Raw genomic sequence first — 23,624 nt, 5'->3', positions numbered from 1 at the left:
GCAGGCCGGGGCGGCCCGGGCCTTCAGCTGCGCGCGGGGCTCGGCCCCGCCCGCGCTACAAACGCCGGGACGCGATAAACAAACTGCCCCGCTCACACGCAGGCCGTAAGGGAAGGGCGGGGCCTGCCCGCACCCGCCTGCGGCTTCGCGTCCGTTTGTCCCTTCGCGCGAGTCGTAGCGAGAGCTCGGTGGGCCCCGCCCAGCGCTGTCGGTATATAAGGGGGAATGTTGCACAGCCCCCTGACTTCACACAGGCGCTGCGGCAGGAGGGGAGCAAGATGGCGTCCACGAGCCGGTACGGGAGGCCGGCCTGGGCGCTCGGAGGGGCCCGTGCGGAGGAGGGCCGTGAGGGAGGAGGCGGGAGGGGCTCCGCCATCTCTCCGTGTCCGCGGCACAGGAGAGAAGATGGCCGCGTTGCCCCTTGCTGCCGCCCGGAGAGGAACTGGTGGCCATCGCCGTGCTTGCCGGGCCCCGGTGTCCCCGGCTCGGCGCGGCTCTCGGTTCGCGGCGCCCCTGCCCCCTCTCCGGTTTCCCGTGTCTCAGGGCCGCCCTGTGCGCGGCTCCCGCGGTGGCAAGAGGCCAAGGAGGGCTGTGGGGGCCGGGTCTCCCTGGGCTTCTCCGTGTGGGCCGGGACGGGCGGCCCCCGGGCGAGCGGCCTCTGAGGGGCCGCCCGCGGCCGGAGGTCGGGAGCGCTGAGGGGGCTGCGCTGGCTGCAGCTCGCCGCCTATGCTTCTTCGTGTCGTTATTAATCGGTAGCGCTCCGAGAGGAAGTGAGCGTTTTGGGGGATTTCGTGGCGATTTGTGCCTTGGTTCCGGGGCCCCTCGTTACTGTGATCTCGGTATTATCGGCGCTTGTGGTCGAGCCCTTTTTCCTGTAGGGCCAAACTCGTACCTCGGCTGTGCCGTATCTTCGTGCCGCTGAGCGCGGCTCTAGCGGAGGCAGGGTTGCTCTCGGTCCGGGGTGTTGCGCGCCGTAAGGCCGTCGGGCGGGTATCGAGCGCCTTCCTCCGTGTCCCGTGGACGGGCAGCGCCGGGGCGCGGAGCCCCTGGTGCCGCTCGGCCCGGGGCCGGGCAGCGTGCGGCCGGCCGCCGCTGACGCTCAGCACCGCCTCTGAGCCGAGGTGGCTACTCCCTGGCTTGGCTCCAGGTTATCGGGTCCTGAAGACAGCTTTTAGGCTCCCACCCTAAATCCGTACCGGCACTAGTCCGTGGCCAAACGGGTCTCGGGCTCTGAATTAGTCTTTTTCCCTGGAGATGTATCGAGGTTTTTTTATTTCAAGCCAGGAATGAAGGAAGGCCTATGGAGCGGACTGTGGAGTGACTATTACTCTTGCTAAACCTGTCCTAGGATCTAGGGAGTGCTTCCTAGTAGTCTTATAACAACTCGGGAGCTATTTGCTGAGATGGACCTTTACACATGTGCCGTGCATTTTCTTTCAGTGTAGTTGACTTAATATATTGAACCTGTATGTTACAAGGGGTACAGTATATATGTCTAGGTAAATGAGTTAAAAATGGGATAGGAAGACTAATTTTTACAACGTTTTGTGAAGGTAAAGTCTGAAACAAAACACTGTTATTATTCTTTCAGGCCTCCGATTTTTTTTTTTCCTTTTGCTTAGTGTGTCACTAGCCTTTTGTGTAATGCCAAATGTCAGATGATTGCACATGCTTTGTCAACAGTTTTGTCTTGTCGTATGAAGGTACTGGCTGGGAATAGTGAGAAGGAAAGTAGTTTAAAGAGCTTTTATGTAGTATTTTGAACATAATTTACATCTGAAGATCTTGTCTGTACATGTTCTTTCTGGAGGTTTTAATATTAATAGTGATGTTGATTTTCAATTCGGGTTTCAAGTCTTAGATATTTTTCTGACAGTCACTGGGTTAAAATGTTTGGGTTTGTTTTGCGCTTTTGACTCATCAGAAATATCTAAAAAGTAAAAATTAAGATGAAATGTACAGATTAGGCTGAAATAATGGACTAGTGGGAAAGGGGGGAACTCAGATTAATTTAACTCTTAATAGAATATTTTCTACAATTGAAAGGATTAATAGTTATTTTTTGGCACAATCAGATTGAGATTGGTGGGTACTCGTGACAAATTTCTTGTGATCAACCTCCATACCCTCTGCTTTTTAGCTCGAGCCAAATGGCTTTGTTGACTATACGGACCCCAATTGTAAATATTTATTATTCCAATTTTGAAATGATTGGTTTTAACAGAATTGCTGAACAGCCACTAGTAGCTTTAATGAGGTATTTACTTTTAAAACATTTGGTAAGAAGCAATTGGTTATTACTCTAGTCACTAACTAAAGCTGTTGTGTTAAATAGTGCTAATGCTTTATAGGAAGTTTTCTATATCTGCTGTAGCTCTTGAAGATGCATGAGTGTGAAAGAGACAGATCCCTGTTATCAGAAGCAGTTGTCACGTAATCCTCTTCATGAGCCGATTGTTTTTTGTTAAGACCTCACAATTAATGATTTGTTTAATTTAAAATGGGACTTTTCTTCAAATACTTGAAAATAATAAAACAGTGATAGAATCAGCTATTTTTTAAAAATATATGTTGTGTGTGCACTACTGCCTGAATTAGGGACCTGGTAAGTAATATTGATTAGAATGAGTGAGAATGCTCATTTGGAATGAAGCAATCATCACTAACTTCTTGGGGAACTTCATTTAGTGGTGGACTGTAAGTTAGACTACACTTAATCAAGTCCGTTGTTTAGATTTTTGGTGTTTTAATTTGAAGTGGTTTTGATACAAGATACATCACAAAAAATTTGGAATTTAAGGTGACCTGGAGTTTTGATTGTCAAATGTAATGTTACAGCATTTAAATAAAAGGTGAAGTTCAAGTGTTTGGGTTTATATTCTGTCATTCCAATCACTGTAAGTTTTGTATTATTAAATTGTTCTTTTCAGCAAGGAACTCTTGTACTTTTGGATATGCAGCCTGCTTGATTAAAAGTAATTAACACTTCTAATTTTTTTTCTTAGTTTGGATGTACTTCCGAGAGTGACATGCCCAAATCATCCAGATTCCATTTTAGTAGAGGATTACAGAGCTGGTGATATGATTTGTTCTGAGTGTGGGCTAGTAGTAGGTAAGTAGCTATTCATATTTTTATGAATTGCCATATAACTTAAGTTGTGCATGTAGATTTGTTTCCCACAAAACTGGTATATGATAATGCGAGTATTAAAAGGCTTTTTCTTGATGCCTAAATGTTTTCTTTTGTGACATTCTGTTGGCTAAAACCTTACTGTTTTTAATAGTCTGTCTTCTGGTAACTTCTTGCATTATGAAAAGAATCAAACTCTCTTTAGATTGAAAATTTAAAATATGTTGTAATTTAAAATATATTGTAATATTGCATTAGAATATTGTGCTGTCTAGTCCACTATTCTGTCTTTAATCATGACTGTTGTTTCAGTCAGGAAAGTATAAGAAGTGTAATAAAAGCTCTTTGTCAAAGAACTTGCTTACAAAAAAAAAATTAAAAAAAAAAAAAACACCTCAGTTTCCCATTAGTTAGAGGTTATCTTCTGCCCTGAAGGATTTCTCTTTATATCCTTGCTAGCACCTGGCTTTGTTAATTACTTCTCCTAACGTTTTTTAATACTATCCAAAGTAAATATCCATTTTTTCCTCTGGAATTTTGCTGAGCTCTTCTACTCAGTTTATGTGGCAGCAACTTCCACAGGCTAAAGTGTATTTCTAAGTATAATGGAATATTTAAAATGAAAGGCCTTTTAGGCATTGTCTTTGTTTGAATGAGAGAGAGAGAATCATGTTGTCCTGGAACATGCTGCATGTTCATTTTCATGGATCTTTTCTAGGATGAGTATCTTATTGTGCATCTTGCTGTCTTTATTTCTTTTGCATGGGGAACTTTTCATGCTCGTGTTACGATCTTTCTTTAAACCTCATTTATTTTTATTAAATTTTTTTAGACATGGATGACCAAAAGAAGATCTTCTGTTTTGAGGGTGCATGTCGAGGTGATTCATACAGTGGTGCTAAATATTTCAGATGGTTTTATATCCCTCTCTCCTAGACTGTGGTGATTTTGTTTTGGCTCTTACTTTGCACTGAATTAAAAATTTTTGTACTGCATTTTGTAATGCTAAAGGTTTAATAAGTTGCAGCAAAAGTAGTACTAATTTAGCCAGGTGACTAAAATATGTGTCTTTTGTTCATGCAAAAAGCAAACTTCCATATAGCTTTTTAAGTAAATGTTAAAATATTTAAACTTGAGTACTAGTTTCCTTTAAAATTATGAAACCATTTAAAAGGCTAGGGGGAGGATTGTTACTTTCTTTGTTAAAAGAAAGGCTGGTTTAAATTGCATAAATTCTGATAAAGATAAATGAATCATAATAAATTTGCTGGTTAAAAATTCAAATGTCCACAGCAATATTTCCTATTGAAATATGGTAGTAGGCTTCTAAGCTATTGCTTAATAATAGTTTGGTCCATGTTCAGCTCTTTGCGTGGCTCCCATAGAAGTTGGGCTTTTCTAAACTTTGGTTCATCTTGATCAATTCATAACTTTTAAGATAATGTTGGCTTTAGAAGGAGGTGGAAGGGTTTTGCTTGATAGGTTTCATTTTTAGGAACTTGGGAGTTTATCAGACATCTCACTTCATGTACCTTCTGTTACCCAGTCACAAAGTATTCTTGCTTTAGAGATTTACTCTCTGGTCTCTTCTGAATCAATAGTGTCGAAGATTTCTTTAGTTCAAGTTGTCAGCATTTTTGATGAGCAGAATCATTACAATATTAATACAAACTTCTCTGGAGTTCAATGTTTAAAATGGTTTTAGTCCTCTTTCCAGCCAACATTACTGGTAGGGTTTAAAGTGTTTTTTCTTTAAGCATGCCGTGTTTTATAAGTAGGCCTTTTTATGGATTTATCACTAAAAGGCTTTCATATTTTACTTTCGTTGTGCTGATTGTTCTCATTCTATCTTGCCTTCCTTCAGCGATTTAGTTTACCTGCATATGTCCAATTCGTTGCTTAGGGTATCTAGCAGCTAGTTTGGCAAACCAGTTAAATCAGATGAAGATAAATAATTAAAGAGCGCATGACCAAACAGAAGCGTGAACATTCAACATTTTCTCTTCTGATCTGTAAGGAGATTTAGAGGAGGAGAAAAACAGATCCAATTCTTGATGCCTGTTTTCTGGAGATGTGTGTGAAGTAGGGATGTTTTAAAGGGTCAAAGACACAATTTTCTTTTCAAATGAGAAAACTTATGTATTTGTTGCAGATTCCGTGATACATGTTCCCCTTAAGAGAGTAGTGATTTCATTTCCTGTTCTTATATAGAAAAGTCGTGGATTTGTGTTTTAAGACTTACATAGGTCACGATGTGTAGCTGATGTGAATAGGGCCCACTCAGAATATATTTCAAGGTGGGCTGAAAGTTAGTGAGATCTTTACTGCTGAAGGGAATCAATTAGAACAGTTAAAAAAACCCCAAAAGACTCTGTAGCCAAAGAAGTATTACAGGTTTATTTAAAAATATTGTGATTTTGGTGTCTGCAGAGCACTGCTGGTATATGTGGGGCAGAATGGTAAATGCTGAATTTGTGCATTTATTTTATTGTTGTAAAGTACATAGTGATGTGACTTTGCTGAAATTTTTTTTTTAACTTATTTTTTTCTTTAGTGCAGTTTGGCTAAAATCAGAGCATAGAGTCTTTGACTAAACTAAGTGTATTTCCACTTGATATTTTTCTTGCTTGCTATGGCAAAGTATTGAAGTTTCACATTTGTGGAAAAAGTGTGAGTTTGATAAATGTAGAAGAGTGTCATAGGATAAAATAGCTGGTGCATAGATACTTTCAGGTTTTGTAATCAATCTTCTGGGAATATGAGATGAAAACAGTATTAGTAGTATTATGACTGAGGTTGGTATTTATCAGGTCTGTAGCTGAAAGAGTGAAGGAATGGAAAAGTTTGGGGGAGCAGGAGGCTAGAAGAAGGAGGAGCTGATCTCTTTAGCAGTTGAATTCCATTTCTTAGGCAGAGCTGTATATTGGAAATACTGCTTTGTAAAGTGATTTTTGAGAAAGATTTTTTTTTTTAATCAAAGTTGTTTTGTACTCATAGGTGGTGTTCGTAGTGTCTCAATAAGATTGAAATTTTAAGTTAAATCCAGTATGCTGCTTTTTCTGTGCACAACATTTTTCACTTGTTCCAAATAAACTGTGCTGTTTTACTGTGCAGTATTAAAACAATTAAATCTTGTTATGTCAGTACGACTGAAGCTGGTGGCTGTTTTGTTATTGCTTCAAAATATAGCTTCAGTCTACTAAAAACTCTCATCTGACTTCTCACTGTTACCTTTCCTGGGATAAGTTGTGTTCTATCTTTTCATGGTAACTGTTTCCAACTTGTTAACTTTTCCTCCTGCTAATTGCCTTTTGCATGAAAATCAGTCAGAGACCTAAATTGCAATTAACCATGGAATTTTGATATTAATCTGGATTGACATGCATCTGAAACTTTACAAGTCTATGTCATAGTTTATCTGCTGTCGTAATTATTTTGTATTTTACTATACATACTTTTCTCAAATCATTCTAGGATGTGTGGTACGGTAAGTGTTCATGTGCTGGCTTGAGAATTCACGAACAGAGTTCTTAGGGTTTAGAGAAATAGTTAGTTCTGTGTTCATTTAAAACATTGACCATATCTCATTCTTCAGACAGACTTGGTGGGGGGAGAAACATTTTGTTCAAGAACACAAGGCTAGTAAATCCTCTTTCTTGACAGGTAAATATTTTGCTTACTACCTTTTAGGCAGTAAAAAAGACTGGAAGTCAGCTGATGTGCCAGAAGGGGCTAAAGAAAGCAGAATTGAAGTGGAATACAAAGCACTGAATTTTCTTGATGTAGCAAGGTGGTCAGCTGAATTTCAGAGGGGTGTAAGAATGAGTCTAGTGGCATGTACAGCCGTGTAGCATCTCTGCTAGGTAGGAGTACCTTTCTGATGTAAGACTCCTTAAACTTCTGTATAGTTTCATTAAATGTTGTGTTAGCGTGCAGGAGTTGGAGCAGTAAGGAGTTTATTTTCAGCATTTAGTAAGTGATTTTCTCCAACTGGTTAGCTCTGCCTGCTTCAGTAGGCAGGTATGGCTTAGGGAAGAACAGTGCTCTTGTATGGAGTCTTTTTGGATAGCCTTCTTAAATAAAAAAGCAGAAGTCTCTCTTCAGCTGATGAGAATCCTTGGACACATATCATCTTGTTAAAACTTTGAATCAGATTATGACCTATATTCAAATGTTTATTCCGTGTTCTGTGTATACCTGAGTGTTCAATTAAAGAATTTTGGGGAAAAATGTTCAATAACTTGTGTTCAGCAGTAAGGCTATTATAAAATTCTGCCAGAATTGTCGGTTGGCTAATGCTTCTGCAAAGTTTGGGATCTAAAGGGTGCATCTTAGGTTCAGGTATGGTCTATGAAGAATAGATAAGATTTAACTATATCACAGATTTTTTTTTTTCTCTACAATATGATAAACAAGTAGGAAGGGATTTCACAATTGCCTGTCTGCTGGCCAGTCCATTACTCAGGATATCTGTCATTAGGGATAAGATTGATTGTGTCTATACATAGATGCTTGTTTTCTGAAAACCAAAGAAACCTTTTTTTCAGCTGTTGGTAGTATCCTGTAAGTGAAGGTGCTTACGTACTTCTGACTTGGATCCAGTAGAGGGCAGTTATGCAGTTATCTTTATGCCTCCAAATGGTGAAAAATCTTTTCATATTTGGGTGTATGTTCATGGTTATTTCTTTCTGTGAGTATTATCAACATTTAAAACTAAAATGTGAAGCCTCAATTTAAAGTATTATTTAAATAAATAGGCAAAAATCTTTAGATATGGATGTGTATTAGCACCCTTTATCTGATTACTGCTTCTGCACTTGGTGTCCAGAGCACTAAAAAGTGTCTGATAAAAGTTAGTCCTTGCAGATAAAACTCTTTGCATCCACAGGAAAGCTAGTTGTAAAGGATGCTAATACTTAAAGAAATTCTAAATAGTTGATTTTTGCATGAGCGTTCATGGATGCTTGATTTACATAGGGAATTTGTAATATGAAGAAAGCCATTTGCTAGCCTTTTTCAGTCAGCATTTCAAATAGTCTGTGTTTTAAGTCTCACCCAATTTGGCTTTAAAGACAAGGGTGATGGTTCTAGCTGTTTCAGCAATAATGCTTATAACAGTGGAAACTTAGACTTTAGATGTCAAAAGTTGGCATCTTTTGTCAGGCTTTATAATAAACACTGCTCTTAGCATGAAATTTCCTGGAGGGTGGAGGAAATTTTCTAGTTAGTGCTTGAGCTGTTTGTCTTTTAAAGGCCACAAGTCCGGGAGAGGTGTAACTTCAACTGACCAGACTTGTCCACCAGATTGTTTAACATTTCTACTCTAATTTGCTTCCTCCAAAATTATTACAAGTTGATGGCTTAATAAGCCTGGAAGTCCTTTTAAATTTGTCATCATTTTGAAATGCAGGAGCTGCTTGAGCCTTTGTTCTTGTAACAGTCATTTGCCTGCAGTGCTACACTGTCTCTTTCAGTCTATAGTTGCCTATAGGTACTGGTATGATGCTGTTGATATCTGGAAACTAGTCGAAGTTGTCTTTGGATTTTTTTTTTGTTGGTGTTTTTTTTTGTTTGTTTGTTTAACATCTCAAAGCCTGTTCTGGTTCTGTTTGTTATTTCAGCTGAGTTGTGTGAATAGGCTGGTGTTGCTGTTGGTGATGATGCATTTGTGGAGTTGGCAATTTATTGAAAACAAGATAACTTTTTGCAAAGAACATTACTGTTACAAAAGGCTGGAAATTTTGTAGAAAAAGCTGTGTCTGTAAAATTGTGGGTTTTTTTTCCCAAAAGTTTATTCTTTGGTAACATTTAATACATCTGGTCTTGAATAGAAGTTCTAAAGCTGGAAAAAAAAAAGTTGAGTTTATATTTTAGAAGCTATAAAGTTGAGTACTACTATATGGAGCAGTGCGTAAGCTAATAAATAGAATGTGGAGGAGTAGATATCTGGAATACTGTGTCTAACTCTGGGCTTCTCAGTACCAGAAAGATAGAGACTTGCTGGAGCAAGTCCAGCAGAAGGTTGCAAAAGTGATTTAGGGACTGGAGCATCTTCCGTACAAGGAGAGGCTGATAGCTGAGACTGTTAGCCTAGAAAAGAGAAAGCTCAGTTCAGCTTGACTCTGTGCAGTTACATGTCTTCACAATTTTCCTCAGCTTGTAGCCTGCTACCTAGGTTTTTCATTGTAGTTTGTCTCAGCACCTCATTACTCTGGTTAATAAGGAGTTGACTGAAATTAATTGTAATTCTACGTGTGTGTTTTTTTTTTTTTTTAATTTGGTGTTGTAAAATGCTTTTAATTAAAAGTATAATATATGTGCTCACTAGATGGCAGCAGATTCCTTAACTAACCATAAGAGTGAAACATTCTGTAGAAACAATAGGTATTTTGGTACTTTAAAGTGCAAATAAACTTTAATACCATATTCATGTTAAGATTAAAATATTAGTTAATAATACATAGAACTTGATGCAATGTAGAGCTAACATTAGAGCTGCTCTGAAAAAGACTTAAGAACATACCTTCTCAGAACTGTTTCAAGACTGGATATGGAAGATAACATTACTTGAGGCTTGAATTTCATCCTATTTCTTGTTTTGATTGAACATCTTCAATTTGCAGCTATATTGTCTTCATATAACAGGTAATACAAAATGCAAAAAGAGGATAAAATACGTGTGTATTATGAGTTACTGCAAGTGGAGTGCAACATTAAAATAGCTGGTATTATTTCTCTATGAATATGTAATTGCAAATTCAGAGCTTGTTGAATGAAAGTATTTTCCTTTGAGAAATCACTTTCTATTTTTAGGGGGGCAGTAAACACATATTTTGTGATGTGTAGATGTTTTAAGCTAATTTTTAAAAACTCTTCAAAATGATATTTTAGTTTTTGATACTGACCTGAGTTTACTCTTGCATTTCTGTAGCGCATGCTCTTTGCATTTGGCAGTTGTGAAGAAAAGTAACCTTGGTCTGAGGTTTTCCGTTCTGAATAACAGTTCTGCATTTTACTAAATGAGCTTTTCAGATGGTGGGTAACCTGAAGTTTGCAGTGTGTATTTCCACTAGAGCCTGTGTGTTTGTCTATTAGACCGTATTTTAAGGAGTAACTGAATACTGGCAGAATGGTTTATGAAATGAAATGGGGCAGTGGAGAAAAACTCATATGTTCAGAAAGATGCTTCAGGATATCAGTCTGGAGATGGGTTCCACAAAGATTTGGTCCTGTAAACTGCGTTTTTTGCATGTACTTCAGAGGAGGAAGCTGAGGAGATGAACTCATCTGATGAAAATTAAATAAAGGAGTGTCTAATGTAACCATATCTAGTGAAGCTTATTTTTGTTCAAAATGAAGTAGTGAAAGGAATATGCAGCCACTCCTGTACTTATCGCAGCTCGGTACCGTTGCCAAGACCAATGTAATAATGATGTGAGAAAGCAGAGACGATTTTATAAGGTATTTATTGGGAGTTTTTTTTACTCTGATGTCTGACTGTCAGATCCATTTTCCAGGTGCTTCAGCAAAGCCAATCAGTAGCATATGACCCCGCAAATTCAGTTTAGGACTTGAACTGTTAACTCTGGACTAGTCTTCAAGGCTGATTCCTTACACTGCTTTTTGTAAGACTGACTTTAGTATTTTAAGGTTTTGTTTCGATCACTTAGCATGGGGCTTAATTGCATCTGTACTAATATCACAGTTCCAAAGTGTGTTTTATGGTTTTTTTTTTTGTGTGTGTAATAATTAGCTGCTTGTAGCTGAGTATATTTTCCATCTATGGAAACCTTTTGGCCTATTTGTTCCATTTTTGATCATATTTCTAGCTTGTATCACACTTTTATAGAAGCCCTTTGAAAGGTGGAATGCACTTCTAGGACCTCTGTATATTTTAAGTAAGACACTGAGAGTATACAGAGAAACTTCTTTTCTGCAATACCAGATTTCTTGGCAAAGTAAAGATATTTGCATACTGCATCTTAGTTACACAAATGCTTTATATTCAGTGATTTGTTCTACTTAATCTTTTCTCACTCTGAAATAGTAGTCTCAATCCTCTGTAATATGTTTGCCAAAGCAGACAGTGATATAACACTTTCTTGTTAGAGCAGGAATGGTTCATAACTCACAAGAGGCAGATCCCCGAGTGAGTCATTTAGGTCATTCCCACTTGTGTGGAAAAAATATTACATCATTGCCCTGTACTCAGTGTTCTATTTATACCATGCCAGAATTTTAAGTACATTTTGCTTTTTTTAGATGCTGTAAACAGTATTGGGGGATTGTCTTAAAGTTATGTTACTGCTAGGCCATAGAAGGAGCATTACTGAATCAAATATTTACAGAGAGTTCAGGAGCTAGAGGAGCACGCTGTCTGCTAATTTAAGCTTGAAAGCCGGGGGAGACCTTTATAGCAGAAAAAATGGATCTGTGCTTCTTTTACTCTGCTGTACTCTTAACCTTCTAGTTTTTGATGATTTTTTTTCTCCCCCTCTTTGTTTTCATTAGAGCAGTAAATAAAGGTGGAACGTAGCTGTGAGCATGTCTGGCAAATATTGATGAGAACACCTCTAACCTAAATTTATTCTTTTTGGTTCTGGTGATTTCTTATGGTTCATTCACAGCTTTCAATTTCAAGCACATTCCTTGCATAATTTTAAGTTAAGAATGAAGTTCCTCATTCAGAATAGATCCCCTCATCCCAAGTAATTGAGCAGTTGCACCACTCTGTCCATTGCTCCTGTATTTTCTCCAGCTTCATATCTTGTATTACTATTGTTTGCAGAGTGCTTTTGTCTGTCTGCTTATGTTTTCACCATGTTAGATCAGCCGCTGTGGTTTCATACTAACACTTCCAGACCGGAAATTTTTCTTGCAGTCAATGCTACTTATTTTTTGCAGACATTTCTTTCACAACACACTTAAACATGACAAATGTAGTGATTTTTTTCCTCAGGTTTAGCAAAGCAGGGTGACAATTACATTGATGGTTCTTCTGATACCCTACACAGAGCTGTAATCTGCTTTACTGCAAAACACTAAGAAAAGTGTTCTTTTTGTGCTTTTCTGTACATGTATTTTTAAAAATCCTGTAGTATTGCTCTGGAGGCAACACCTTTGAGATGCAGCTTTTACCAGACTTGTGAATAGAATGAACTGTACTGCAAACAGTGGGAGGTGTGGGGTGTTTTTTGGTGGTGGGTTTTTTTTTTGTTTGGTTGGGGTTTTTTTGGTTGGGTGGTTTTTTTTTGGTTGGGTGTTTTTTGTATTTGTTTTGTTTGTTTGGTTTTTGTTTGTGGTTGTTTTTTTTTAAAGATTGTATCATTGTGATTACTGTAGGGCTTTTGCCTGCATCAGAATGTTAGAGTTATTTCTCAATCTGAAATGTTGCTGTAGGAAAGGTTTAGATGAATGTGAGATGAATAGAGGACTGCAAGGAAAATTTTTTCATTCAGAGAATGTGGGTTTAGTGCTTCTTCTGCTTACTCTGAATCTGTATTTAAACTTTTCCAGGTATAACAGGGTAGATTAAGTTTAAGAAGAAATAGTTGTGTGTGTGTATAATTGTGTGTTGATACTGTCAAGCATCATAAATGAAGTGGAGCTGGGCAGGGTCAGACCTCCCTTGAAGAACAAGAACTGAGCTGCCAAATGCTGTTATGGTGGGTTAGAAGGTGGTATATTTCAGAGTAACCAAGGACCTGGAGCTCGTGCACAGGAGTGATTTACTACAGCTTAATGAGATTGTGCATGATAGATAATTCACATGTGCACTTTGAACACATGGCAAATGTGAGAGAACTTGTTAAGTTACAGTAACTTACTCATTTGTCTAAGCACCGAGAATATCCGTAGGCAGCCATGACCTCCACCTTAAAATCAAGGTCTTCATTCCTTTTGTGTATTGAAGATCCCATGATACTCTTTAAGGATAACTGTAACTCTTGATAACTGTAACTGTTTGTGTTCTGGATGCATTTCTCTAGTTATGTAGTTATTTATGTTTTCTGTGCAGCTCTAATTGCTTCCCCCCTGCACCCCACACCCCCTGACTTCAACTTAACTTGTAAATCCCAAACATTTTGGTACATTGTCCTGCAAGTTACTGTTCTGTTTGGGAATGCCGACAGACTGCCTTCTTATGATGGAGAGCTCAGATGTGTAACTTAATGTTTCATGAAATTTTTCAAAATGTTACATTAACGCAGACTATTGCTTTCTGTGAACTCAGGTGACCGGGTCATAGACGTAGGGTCAGAGTGGAGAACTTTCAGCAATGACAAAGCAACAAAAGATCCATCTCGAGTTGGGGATACCCAGAATCCTTTGTTGAGCGATGGCGACTTGAGTACAATGATTGGCAAGGTAACGCTTAAAATACTAAATATTACAAAGTTTGAGCATTTTTATGTCGAGTACATGTTTGTATGTCTATAGGGAAACTATTCAGAGAATGTATTTACAAAGAGATTTTGTCTAAACTGAACTCTTACATTTCAATGGTATGTAAAATGTGGCAGGAAAGGGCTGACCTCTTCAACAAAAGAAGAGTTTGCAGTGCTGTGGGGTGACTTGCCACTCTTTGGTATGCTGTTATAAATAAAAAAGCTGATATTGCAATCTATAAAGAAACACTTTGGCTTAGAACGTGTATTTGAGATGATTCTGAAATAACAGATACATAGTTTTGAGGTCTCAATAGCTAGTACTGCCCAACTTGAACTATCATTTTTTGTGATAAAATCTGTATCAGATTCATATTGGAGACCTGGAGATCTACGTGCATGTTATACATGTTCTTCCAGTTAATGTTAAAGCACTGAATGTAGAATTCTTTCATGGTGTGAGCGCTCCAGAAGAAAGTATTCAATGTATATTTGAGTTGAAATTTAGTGGTACGGCCATATCCTGCTGTTTCCCATGAGAGAGCAAGCAAGATAATAGCGCAAATCCACTCTCTTTAATATGAAGTAGTGACCCAGGTAAGTTTTCATTGTTGTATTGCAAGATCCAAATTGATTTTTGTGAATCTTGAATGTTTCATTCAAGAAAGGTGGTCCAGTTGCTGATAAATAACTATTAAAAAATGTATTGCTGCTTTGTGTGTTGTTGTTCCATGCGCACCAGGATTTCTCAGAAGTTTTTGTTCCAGTGATGTTGCTAGGATGAAGATGTAGACATACCTGAATATGTAGGGATATGTATAGAGGAGTGTGCACCATACTTCTCAATCAAGAATTCTTCAAAGAGATGAAGTCGACTAGTCAATACTGATATGGACAGCTAATCTTTCACCATTGGTGGAAAAAAAAAAGACTTCAGTTCAAAGGATTGTCCAAGTAGATGTTTGTGTTTTGGACAACTCCAAGCATTGCTGCCCACCAGATTTTAGGATGCCTTATGGTGGCTTTTGGAATCTGTTCAGGCAAAAAAATTTCTGCACTGCTCCATTAAAAAAGTTGGTATCACTAAGTAGCTCTGTGAAGCAATGCTATAGAACTCACTGGAGTTTTAATGTCACCTGTATAGGTCCAGAAATACTGTAGTTCTCAGGGCTTGGATTTCTATTACTGATTTGGTCAGCTATGGTAAACATCAGAAATACACCTTTATAGACTGATGGAGAAATGGACTGTTTGTTCCAGGTTCACACTGTGGTCTCGTTTCGGGACTGCGTAAGTACAGGGTTTGTTTCTGGAGCTCAGTTTGATTCAGTAGGTAGGATGACCTTCTGAGCTCTTCTAGAAACTCCATGTTAGAAAAGACAAAAGGTATTTCAGCTAAAGATAGAATTTGTATCTGGGTGAACAGTGCTGTTAACCCTCTTCTCTCTGGAGGTTCGGGTCCTCATTTAGAATAAGAGGGATAGCAGCCTCAGTGAGAGAATTAAAGACATAAAGAAACGTCTGTGAAAAGTTTGTTTTTCAATGAAAACTAAAAATTTTCAGAGATGGACGTTCATCTAATGAACCAGTTTTGCTGTTAACCAGAACATCCCAGAATAGGCTTGCTGTAGAAAACCTGCTGTAGAAAAGAGTGCCATTCAGTGAAGACAAGGTGCGGGAATGTCAGTGTGGCATGACCTATCATTTAACCTGTCATAAAAAAAGTACTGTGAAGTGAACTGAACTGTGAGTGAAATGAAATGAAGTGTGAGTGAAAATGTCCAAGTACTGGAACTGCCAGAATCATGTTGGAGAATGTAGAGGGTGTGGTCTGTCCTGCTGTGGATGTTTTATTTGCATGGGGAGAAATCACAGAAGAGACACGTTATTTTCTACAGGAAATTGGGAATCTCTTTGACAAACCAGGATGAGTTCTGTACAAGAGTTGCTGTGTTTATCTTGCCAGTGAGCAGGGGCTCTGGGATGTCAGCTCATTGATGTGAACTCCGTATCAGGAGCTGCATTTTTCCTCAGTCATTTGGAAGGAGGAGAATGGCTTATATCAGAAGATGTTGGAGAAATTTCCTATCAGTGCAGAAAGGGGATGAATTTTGCAGCAAAAATAACTAAACCAAGGAAGTAGTACGTTTCTCAAGCAGTCTTCTGAAGTCCCTGCCAGCAGTAGGCTGGAATGAGGATTGACCTAGATATGCACAGTGGTTGAACAAGAGTGAAATTGGTGTAATCATGAGGAAGATAAGTAGTAGCCGACAGAGTACAGAACAGCCTTCGTGAATTCCAGAGAATGAAGCAGGGTAAGATTGTATTCTCTCAGTTAACAACAGTTCTTAGAATGGCCTGGAGTGGACCCCCGATTTGTGTGCCAGAGATTGCTTTAGCCTTTCGCGTGGAGCAGGGAACAGAGGTATTCCTTTCTGCTTGAGGTAGAGCTGCAGATAATACAACCTTTAAAACAAAAAAACACTCCCCCTCCCAAAAAAAGCACCCCAAAACACAACCTGTGTTGTGGAAAATTCAGAAGAGAAGGACACTAATAATTCTCATGGCACGTCATATTAGAGATCTATTGTAAACTCCTGGGAATGTAGGTGGAAGTGGACTCCGAACCACTTGGCAGTTACAACGGTAAAGTTCTGGTGACTGGCTGTTGCTTTGAAACAGTAAAGGAAGGGGGCCAGTTCTGCTTCACAGAATGGTTTGTCACTCCTTCCTCTTTGAAACCTGGAGGTGCTGGTTTGGAACTTCTTTCTTTCTGCTGGGGGTATGTGGTCTGTATCTGCTAGCAGCAAAAGAGAGGCTGCTTTGCCTGTGCAGAGGGATTAGTTCCTAATTGGTTTTAGTACTTAAGGGACCCATCTGTTTGAGGCAGCAACGGCCTGCGTTGGAAGAAAGATTAATTTGTCTGTGAAGAGGAGGATGAATAGCATAGTTGGCTGTGGTGGAAGTGGTTTGCTTTCTTCAGGCAGATCTTTAGGATATTGGCACAGAACTGTATCTCTCTGAAAGCAGATACTGTGTAGTGCAGTTGATCTGATGACAATGCAGATCAATTGGGGACGTGGTCAAGTCTGGCATTAGTTGTGACTTGATTGCCAGAATGTTATTTCTAAAATCCTCATATAAAATTCAAGAAAAATAACTGAACAAATAGCTTCTAGATCTGCCTTGATATAAAGAACTCTTTTCTCTGAATCTAAAAGAAAACTTGAAGTTTTGCTACCTATCTTGTGGAAGAAGTTGTTTTTTGTCAGCCTTTGTAATTAATCTATTCCTTGTTTAATGACTGCAACTACAAGAGAATTTAGGTTGGTTGAACAAGAAACTAATGCAATCTCTTGGTATAGAATTCCTATCCTGTGGTCAGATGCCTCTGAAAGGAAGATGGCTGTTGTCAGACTGCATGGCCTGGATCTAGAAGTGCTATATTGATAAGCAGTGGCAAGATACCAAGGACTGTGATGATTGAAAAAGAAGAAAGGATCCATCAAACTGTATAATAAGCTGGTTGTACTGGGCAAGAAGACTGCCAGATCTGGGGGCATTCCTTGGTGCTGTGGATAACCTCAGGTCAATGATGTGGATGATGTTGGTGATGCTTCTACTTTCTGCTGCTAAAGGGGATATACTGGGGTACAAAGCTGTTGGCTGCCAGCACTGTAAGCCTAACCTCCATTGAGCCCCTTCAGAGATTACTACTGTGTACTGGACTGTAGCTATCTTTGAGGCTGTTTCCAGGATTGTATCCATGAGGTTCCTGCTCTGCTTGAAAGCCAAACAGGTGGAACTTTGATAGTTACCTTTCCAGCTGAGATGGGAAAGAGATGAGTAGATGTCTCATAAAGGCCACAACAGTAAAACACGCATTCTTAAAGTCTGTTTGATGTCAGTTTAAACTGTATGGCTTCTGGTTTTTCCATGAAGGGAAAAGGACTCCTAACATGGTTGTCAGGGGCTGAAGCCAACAAAGCATTGTCCCTCAATTGAAAGCTCCAGAAGGAAAGTAGATGTTGCATTTAAATAGCAAATGCAGGGAGAATTGCTGTGGTTTATTTAAGCGGTTGAGATGGAAGAGTATTTTCCAACCCTTTTATAGTTGTGAGCTGTATATTGGGTATGGCTCTTGGGGAGTGCTCATACCGACAGGGTAAAATCCTTTGGCTAACAGTACTTGCCTATAGCTGCATTGGTAGTTTCAATACACATAAGCAAATGTTCAAAGGAAAAGGTAGCCATAAGTACCAGCAAGAAAGTAAAAAATGAGAGTTTAAGGAGAACCACTACACAAAAAAAAAAATAATCTCTTAGGTGCTGCATAGTGGACCAGGGAACAATCCCTGTGGTGAAGGGGAATACTTGATGGCCCCAGGACAGAGCAGTGTTACCTGGTAAAGGACTGTCTGGCATGAAGCCCGAATAGACAAGGACTGGGGACTTGCTGTGAGGGTTGATAGGCCTTTATCTGTGGTCACTCTTCTGGCATCTACAAGATTTTGAGCACATGCAGTTCCTGTAAGCATTTGTGCATAGCGCCAGTCTAGGAGGCCATGATGCACACGAATGTTGTAGTGCATTGCAGGGAATGGGGGTATGAGTGATGGCCAGGAAGGAGCCTTTTGACCTGAGACTTGTGTATGTTTTGGGCCAAGGGAAGTTGTTCTGGCATAATTTCTGAAAGGAAGGTCTAGCGTTGCAGATGTTTGTAATGCTCTTTGTGGCCTGAAGTTTGTTGTGCTTGATTCTTGCTCTTTGTTTACCTTTAAACCTTACTGGGAACCTTTGGAGAGTTGGAGGTGTTCATCCAGTTAAGGAAGTAGGATTGCCTTTGGAGCAGCCCTCTGCTGTGTTGGTGCCAGGATCATTTAATCTGGTTCTTTCATCTGAAAGGATGGTAGAAAAAGTAGAAAAAATCCAAGAATGATCTTGGAATCTAGCATCTGTCATAGAGGGCCTATTCAAGGGGCTAGGGAAACTTGTGAGGGAGGGTTCTGTGCCAGAGTATCAAAGTGTGTGTGCACTACAGATATGGGTCTCAACAGTAGAGGTATCCACTGAGCTCATCAGAAATGGGGTGTAACTGGAGTCCTTGGGTGTAGGGAAGTGGAACGGTGTAAGCGAACGGTCAAGAGTGAGCGTTATTAGCGTCAGCCAAAGAACATGTATTAAATGCAGATGTGCACCAGGGAGAGATTATAGAATTAGAGGCTATTTTAAAATAGGAGGGCAATTCCCAAGAACATGGATCAGGAAAGAAGAAACAAGCTCTGACTCCATCTGGGCAGCTCAGAGGAACAAGGTGGTGCCAGGGAGTGGTCTGCCCTTTGTTGACTGTGTCCTGGCCACGTTTTGTGCCATCTGGGCATCCTGATACATCGCTGAGTCTTCAGCCTGAGGACTCTGTGTGCAAGTGCTGCATGTGAATAGCCAGGCTGGCAGTCAGTCATAGACCAAGATCTGCTTTATGCTTACTGGTTTTGGCAAAACAGAACAGTGTAGTAGTCTGCAACGGCCACCATATCAGCTTGTTTTAATGAGCAAATCTGTCTGCAGTGAAAGTTGGATCTGCAATGAAAGCTGGATGCCCCTGCCCAGCTAAATTGTTTGAAGGTGCCAGCAAGGAATAAATGCTTGCTGATTCAGGGACTCCAGGTTTCTACTCATGATGCGGAATTGTTGTGAAGAAGCATTTTCCGCTTGAGAGAACTCGTGGCCCCATACACTGTGACAGCAAACACATAAGTAGACAATATAAGTTACAGACATTGCTTTTCTGAACTCACAGGCCATGTTGTCATCATCAGCTATTACTAATCTGACATGGCATTATTTAATTGTTAAACACATGTTTCAGGCTGATGGCTAATTGAAGACCTTAAACATTTTAGACTCCCTAACTTAGGCAAAATTGATTGCATATTTAATAGAAGTATGCAATTTGTACTATCAGTTGTAAGGTACAAAAAAAAGCATGTTGGAAGCTTGTTTTGAAGTTGCCAGGTTGAGTTGGTGGCTCTTACTTCTCCTAAGACCTCAAGCTCTTCTTTTAAGAGGTCCGTGGTTTTCCTGTAAAGGCAGAATATATGGATTTTTACATTTTGCCACGATTAAGGCTTGCAACTGCTAGCAGGCACAGTATCAACTTGGTTTTGAGTAGGTCATTGGTTTGGATGTTCTCTTTGTCCTTGCTTTCATTTTCCTACTTGAGTTATCATTGTAACAACTGGTCTCCAGTTGGCCATAAAATTTTGTTTTTCTGACTTGCCAGTCTGCCACAGTGCAGATGCAGCCCAAATGACATTCAGGTTGCATAAAATCTAATCTTGGACCTCAGCATTGGTGGGAGTATTGAGACATACACATTGGCTACATATTATCCATTTTATTCTTTAAACTATTGTTACATTAGGAAAGAAAAATCCCTGCATAATCTGTGGTCCTTGAAAATCAATTCACGATTTGAGACTTGTGCAAAGTGTGGAACCTGATGTTTGGAACAATGCTCGATTGTATGATTTACTTCAGTGATGTTTATTTGCACAACTGTTCGAACTGAACGCCTTGAATTAAGATGTATAAAGCTGGAAGATGTTTGCTCTTGAAATGAGGAGGAAGTTGCTTGTGTTTTATAGACAATAAACATTTTTCTTTTCAGGGCACAGGAGCAGCAAGTTTTGATGAATTTGGGAATTCAAAGTACCAAAATCGCAGAACTATGAGCAGCTCTGATCGTGCAATGATGAATGCTTTTAAAGAAATTACGAACATGGCAGACAGAATCAACCTCCCTAGAAATATAGTTGTAAGTTCATGTCTCCCTTTCCTAAATTGTTCTGGCATTGACTTAGTTAGCATAATATAATGAGCACATGAATTTTTGATATTGCTGCTAATTAAATGGCCTAGAGTTAATTAAATTTAGTCTTCTTTCTTTGAAGGATCGAACAAATAATTTATTCAAGCAAGTGTATGAGCAAAAGAGCCTGAAGGGAAGGAGTAATGATGCTATTGCTTCTGCTTGTCTGTACATAGCCTGTAGGCAAGAGGGTGTTCCAAGAACATTTAAAGGTAAGTTTTCAGTGATACACATTCAATTTTGCTATGAAGTAAAGGTCTAGTTAGTGTCACTGTACGAGGTTGGTTTTCTCATTCCTGGACTTTGCTGAATTGGTTGTTCTCAGCTACAGCTCACCTTTGTGGGGGAGGGTAGGAGGGGGTCTGGAAAGTTGTTCCATTCGTGAAGGGAGTAGGCTCTCAGGCATGGGATTTTTGGTCATAATGCATTAAAAAAATACAGCGTTTGAAAGACATTCTGAGTGTTGGTGAAACTTAAAAGGTATTGCTTTGATCGGAGGATGATGGGGACTGTTGTAACTGAGTTTGAACCAACAGTTCTGCAGTAAATATGTGCAACTTTTCCCTGACAGGGATACAACTTTTTTTGGCAGAGTACCAAATTTCCTTTACTAAGCAGATGTATTAATTAGCTCCTTACAAAAAATGTGCAGTGACTGAAGTGATTTGGAAGTTTCACACATGCGCAAAGCTTATTTACTGATAGTGGTCTTCATGACATTTGCCTTCTTTGTGGGTCTTAATATATTGAGAATCAAATTTGATTATTTTGGGGGAGTAAATGCTGTCAAGCCTAAAGTTTAATTTTTACTCTGTTTAGAAATATGTGCAGTGTCCAGGATTTCGAAGAAGGAAATAGGCCGCTGTTTTAAACTTATTTTGAAAGCCCTCGAAACCAGTGTTGATCTCATTACAACTGGAGACTTCATGTCAAGATTCTGTTCCAATCTGGGTCTTCCCAAACAAGTACAGATGGCAGCAACACATATTGCCCGTAAAGCTGTGGAATTAGATTTGGTTCCTGGGAGAAGCCCTATCTCTGTAGCAGCTGCAGCTATTTACATGGCATCACAAGCTTCTGCAGAGAAAAGGACACAAAAAGGTAAAACTTAACTTTTTTTTTTCTTTTTTTTTTTTCCCCTTCCCCGTGTCTTGCTGCTTGGAAGAGAATTCAGTGTTATTGTAAAACTTCGATGAGGTCTGTGCAAGTAGTGATAAGCTGCCATTCTGACTGCATACAGCAAGGACCAAACCAGGATCTCCCACTCCCCCAAATGAAAACTGAGTAATTGGCTGTGCTCAATGTAAACTGAGTTCACTTTCTTCTGGCACTCGGAGTTGGATTCCTGAGTGCAGTAGACCAGCGCATTCAAATGAGCATAATTTTAACTTTACGCATGCTAATATTTGCATGTGTACATTCTGCTGCTCTAAAATACTCCAAATGCAAACCTGCGGGCAGTCACAGGTAGCATTATGGCTTTAGATTACATTGAGTCTTTAATCATTCTAGCAGCCAGGGGGTCACCTAAATTCGTACATGTTCCTTGACTTCTTGCGAGCCTGTGATGAAGATTGAGAGTGGTGGGACAGAAGGCTGGGCCGTAGATCACCTTTGGCGTTATTCTCTTCTGGTAGGGTAGCTCTTAGGAAGCCAGTAAAGAGCTTGGGGCTGTTCTTGAGCTCCAGAGCAGCATGGATCAGCCTCCGGGCTCAAGGGAATAGGCCTATGTGGGGGCAGCACATGGAGAAGGAAGGGAGCTAAGGCTGCGGCCGTTAGAATTTGGTGTGACAAATGGATCAAATTGCTGGTAGCTGGCTGTGGAAGCTCCATTGATGTCTAGTCCAGTTCAGATCAGAAATGTTAAAAATCTAGCAATTTCTTAGTGGAGAGCTGCTTTTAGGGAAAGAATAGCCTTTATCTGTCAGGTTGTGGTGCTTTGTTCTGCATTAATCACTGCTTATTCTGTCCCTGGAGCTTTTATCATGTTGGCAGTTTCCTGGGCATGTGAGTGATCTGGAGCCCAAGCAGTACGGTGCCTTCATCCTTGCTCGCCTTGAGCTATTGGATTATGTCTCTTAAGAGTGATCGTTAAAACAAAATACAGCTGCCTGCCATGGATACAGACATGACTCCATACTCCTTTGGTGTTCTCAGACAATGCTGAAGGCTTTCATGCATTTCAAGGTTTAAATTCCAAACTTGGTTAAATCTTGAATAAATTTAAGTTTCTGTGCATCTCAAAAAAGTGTTTCCTTTGCTCGTTAAACAGCGCTCTGTGCCTCTGACTTATTTATCTGTGCATCTTAAGGTAACTGTATTTCATGTTTAGCTGAAGGTATCGCTTTTTGTCTATGCCTAAGTTTTTTGCTGTTTTTGCTTATATTTAATTAAAGTGCAAAAATGAAGATCCTGATGTTGATGACGATTTATTAGAATATTGCTGAGCACATGTAGACTTTGCATTAGATGTTTCTAATGACTTTTGCATTCTTGGCCCTGTGCCGATTTGAAACATACTATTGCAAGACTGATAGCATAAGTTGAATTATGGCACGTGAGAAGACACTTATGTATGCAAAATATTAGTCACTGTGGTTAAAACCATTTTTACCAGGCTTTTGGGAGAGTTACGAATTAGGCTAAGTGTATAGCACTTCTTCATAAATTATGCTTGCTGGTTTCTTCAGTACCAATGGCAAAAGTGAAAACTAATCACTTATCTGCTTTTTATCTTAGAAATTGGTGATATTGCTGGTGTGGCTGATGTTACGATTAGACAATCGTACAGGCTGATCTATCCTCGAGCTCCAGATCTCTTCCCAGCAGACTTCAAGTTTGATACCCCAGTAGACAAACTACCACAGCTGTGAAATTGCAGAGGGTTACTTTTAATTTCTATTAAAAAAAACCCCAACAACAACAAACTTCTGATTTTTGCCTATAATAAAGGATGTACAAAGTGTTAATATTGAGTCTTCATGTTGTGGAACTGGAGGATATGGAGATGGAGCGTAATTGCTGGAACGCAGCACACATTCCAAGGGTAAACAAGCTCATTGTGTGGCATTTTGTATGTATATATTAGTGGAAGTAAATATTTAATGACTGTTGCAACAAACTTAATTTCATATTGTTGTAATTATTTAGATTTCTTTTGTAGGGATCTAGTAAGATGTATTTTGGAAAATTTAAAATATTATGTAATTCCCAAATAAACTGTTTTCCAAAAACA

General features: G+C 39.5%; 1 protein-coding gene across 1 annotated transcript; it reads left to right on the top strand.

Annotated features, from left to right (window-relative positions):
• The first annotated feature begins 131 nt into the window (after positions 1-131).
• Positions 132-23,624, top strand: GTF2B (general transcription factor IIB). Its single transcript, XM_075156227.1, has 7 exons — positions 132-295; positions 3,006-3,112; positions 13,365-13,498; positions 20,189-20,335; positions 20,472-20,601; positions 21,209-21,490; positions 23,129-23,624. The coding sequence occupies exons 1-7, from the start codon at positions 279-281 to the stop codon at positions 23,260-23,262; spliced, it is 951 nt and encodes a 316-aa protein (XP_075012328.1). The 5' UTR covers positions 132-278; the 3' UTR covers positions 23,263-23,624.

This window comes from Calonectris borealis, chromosome 8 (genome assembly GCF_964195595.1).
Source record: "Calonectris borealis chromosome 8, bCalBor7.hap1.2, whole genome shotgun sequence".
NCBI lineage: Eukaryota > Metazoa > Chordata > Aves > Procellariiformes > Procellariidae > Calonectris > Calonectris borealis.
Note: the sequence above shows the minus strand (reverse complement) of the source record. Positions and strands in the feature narration are given on the sequence as shown.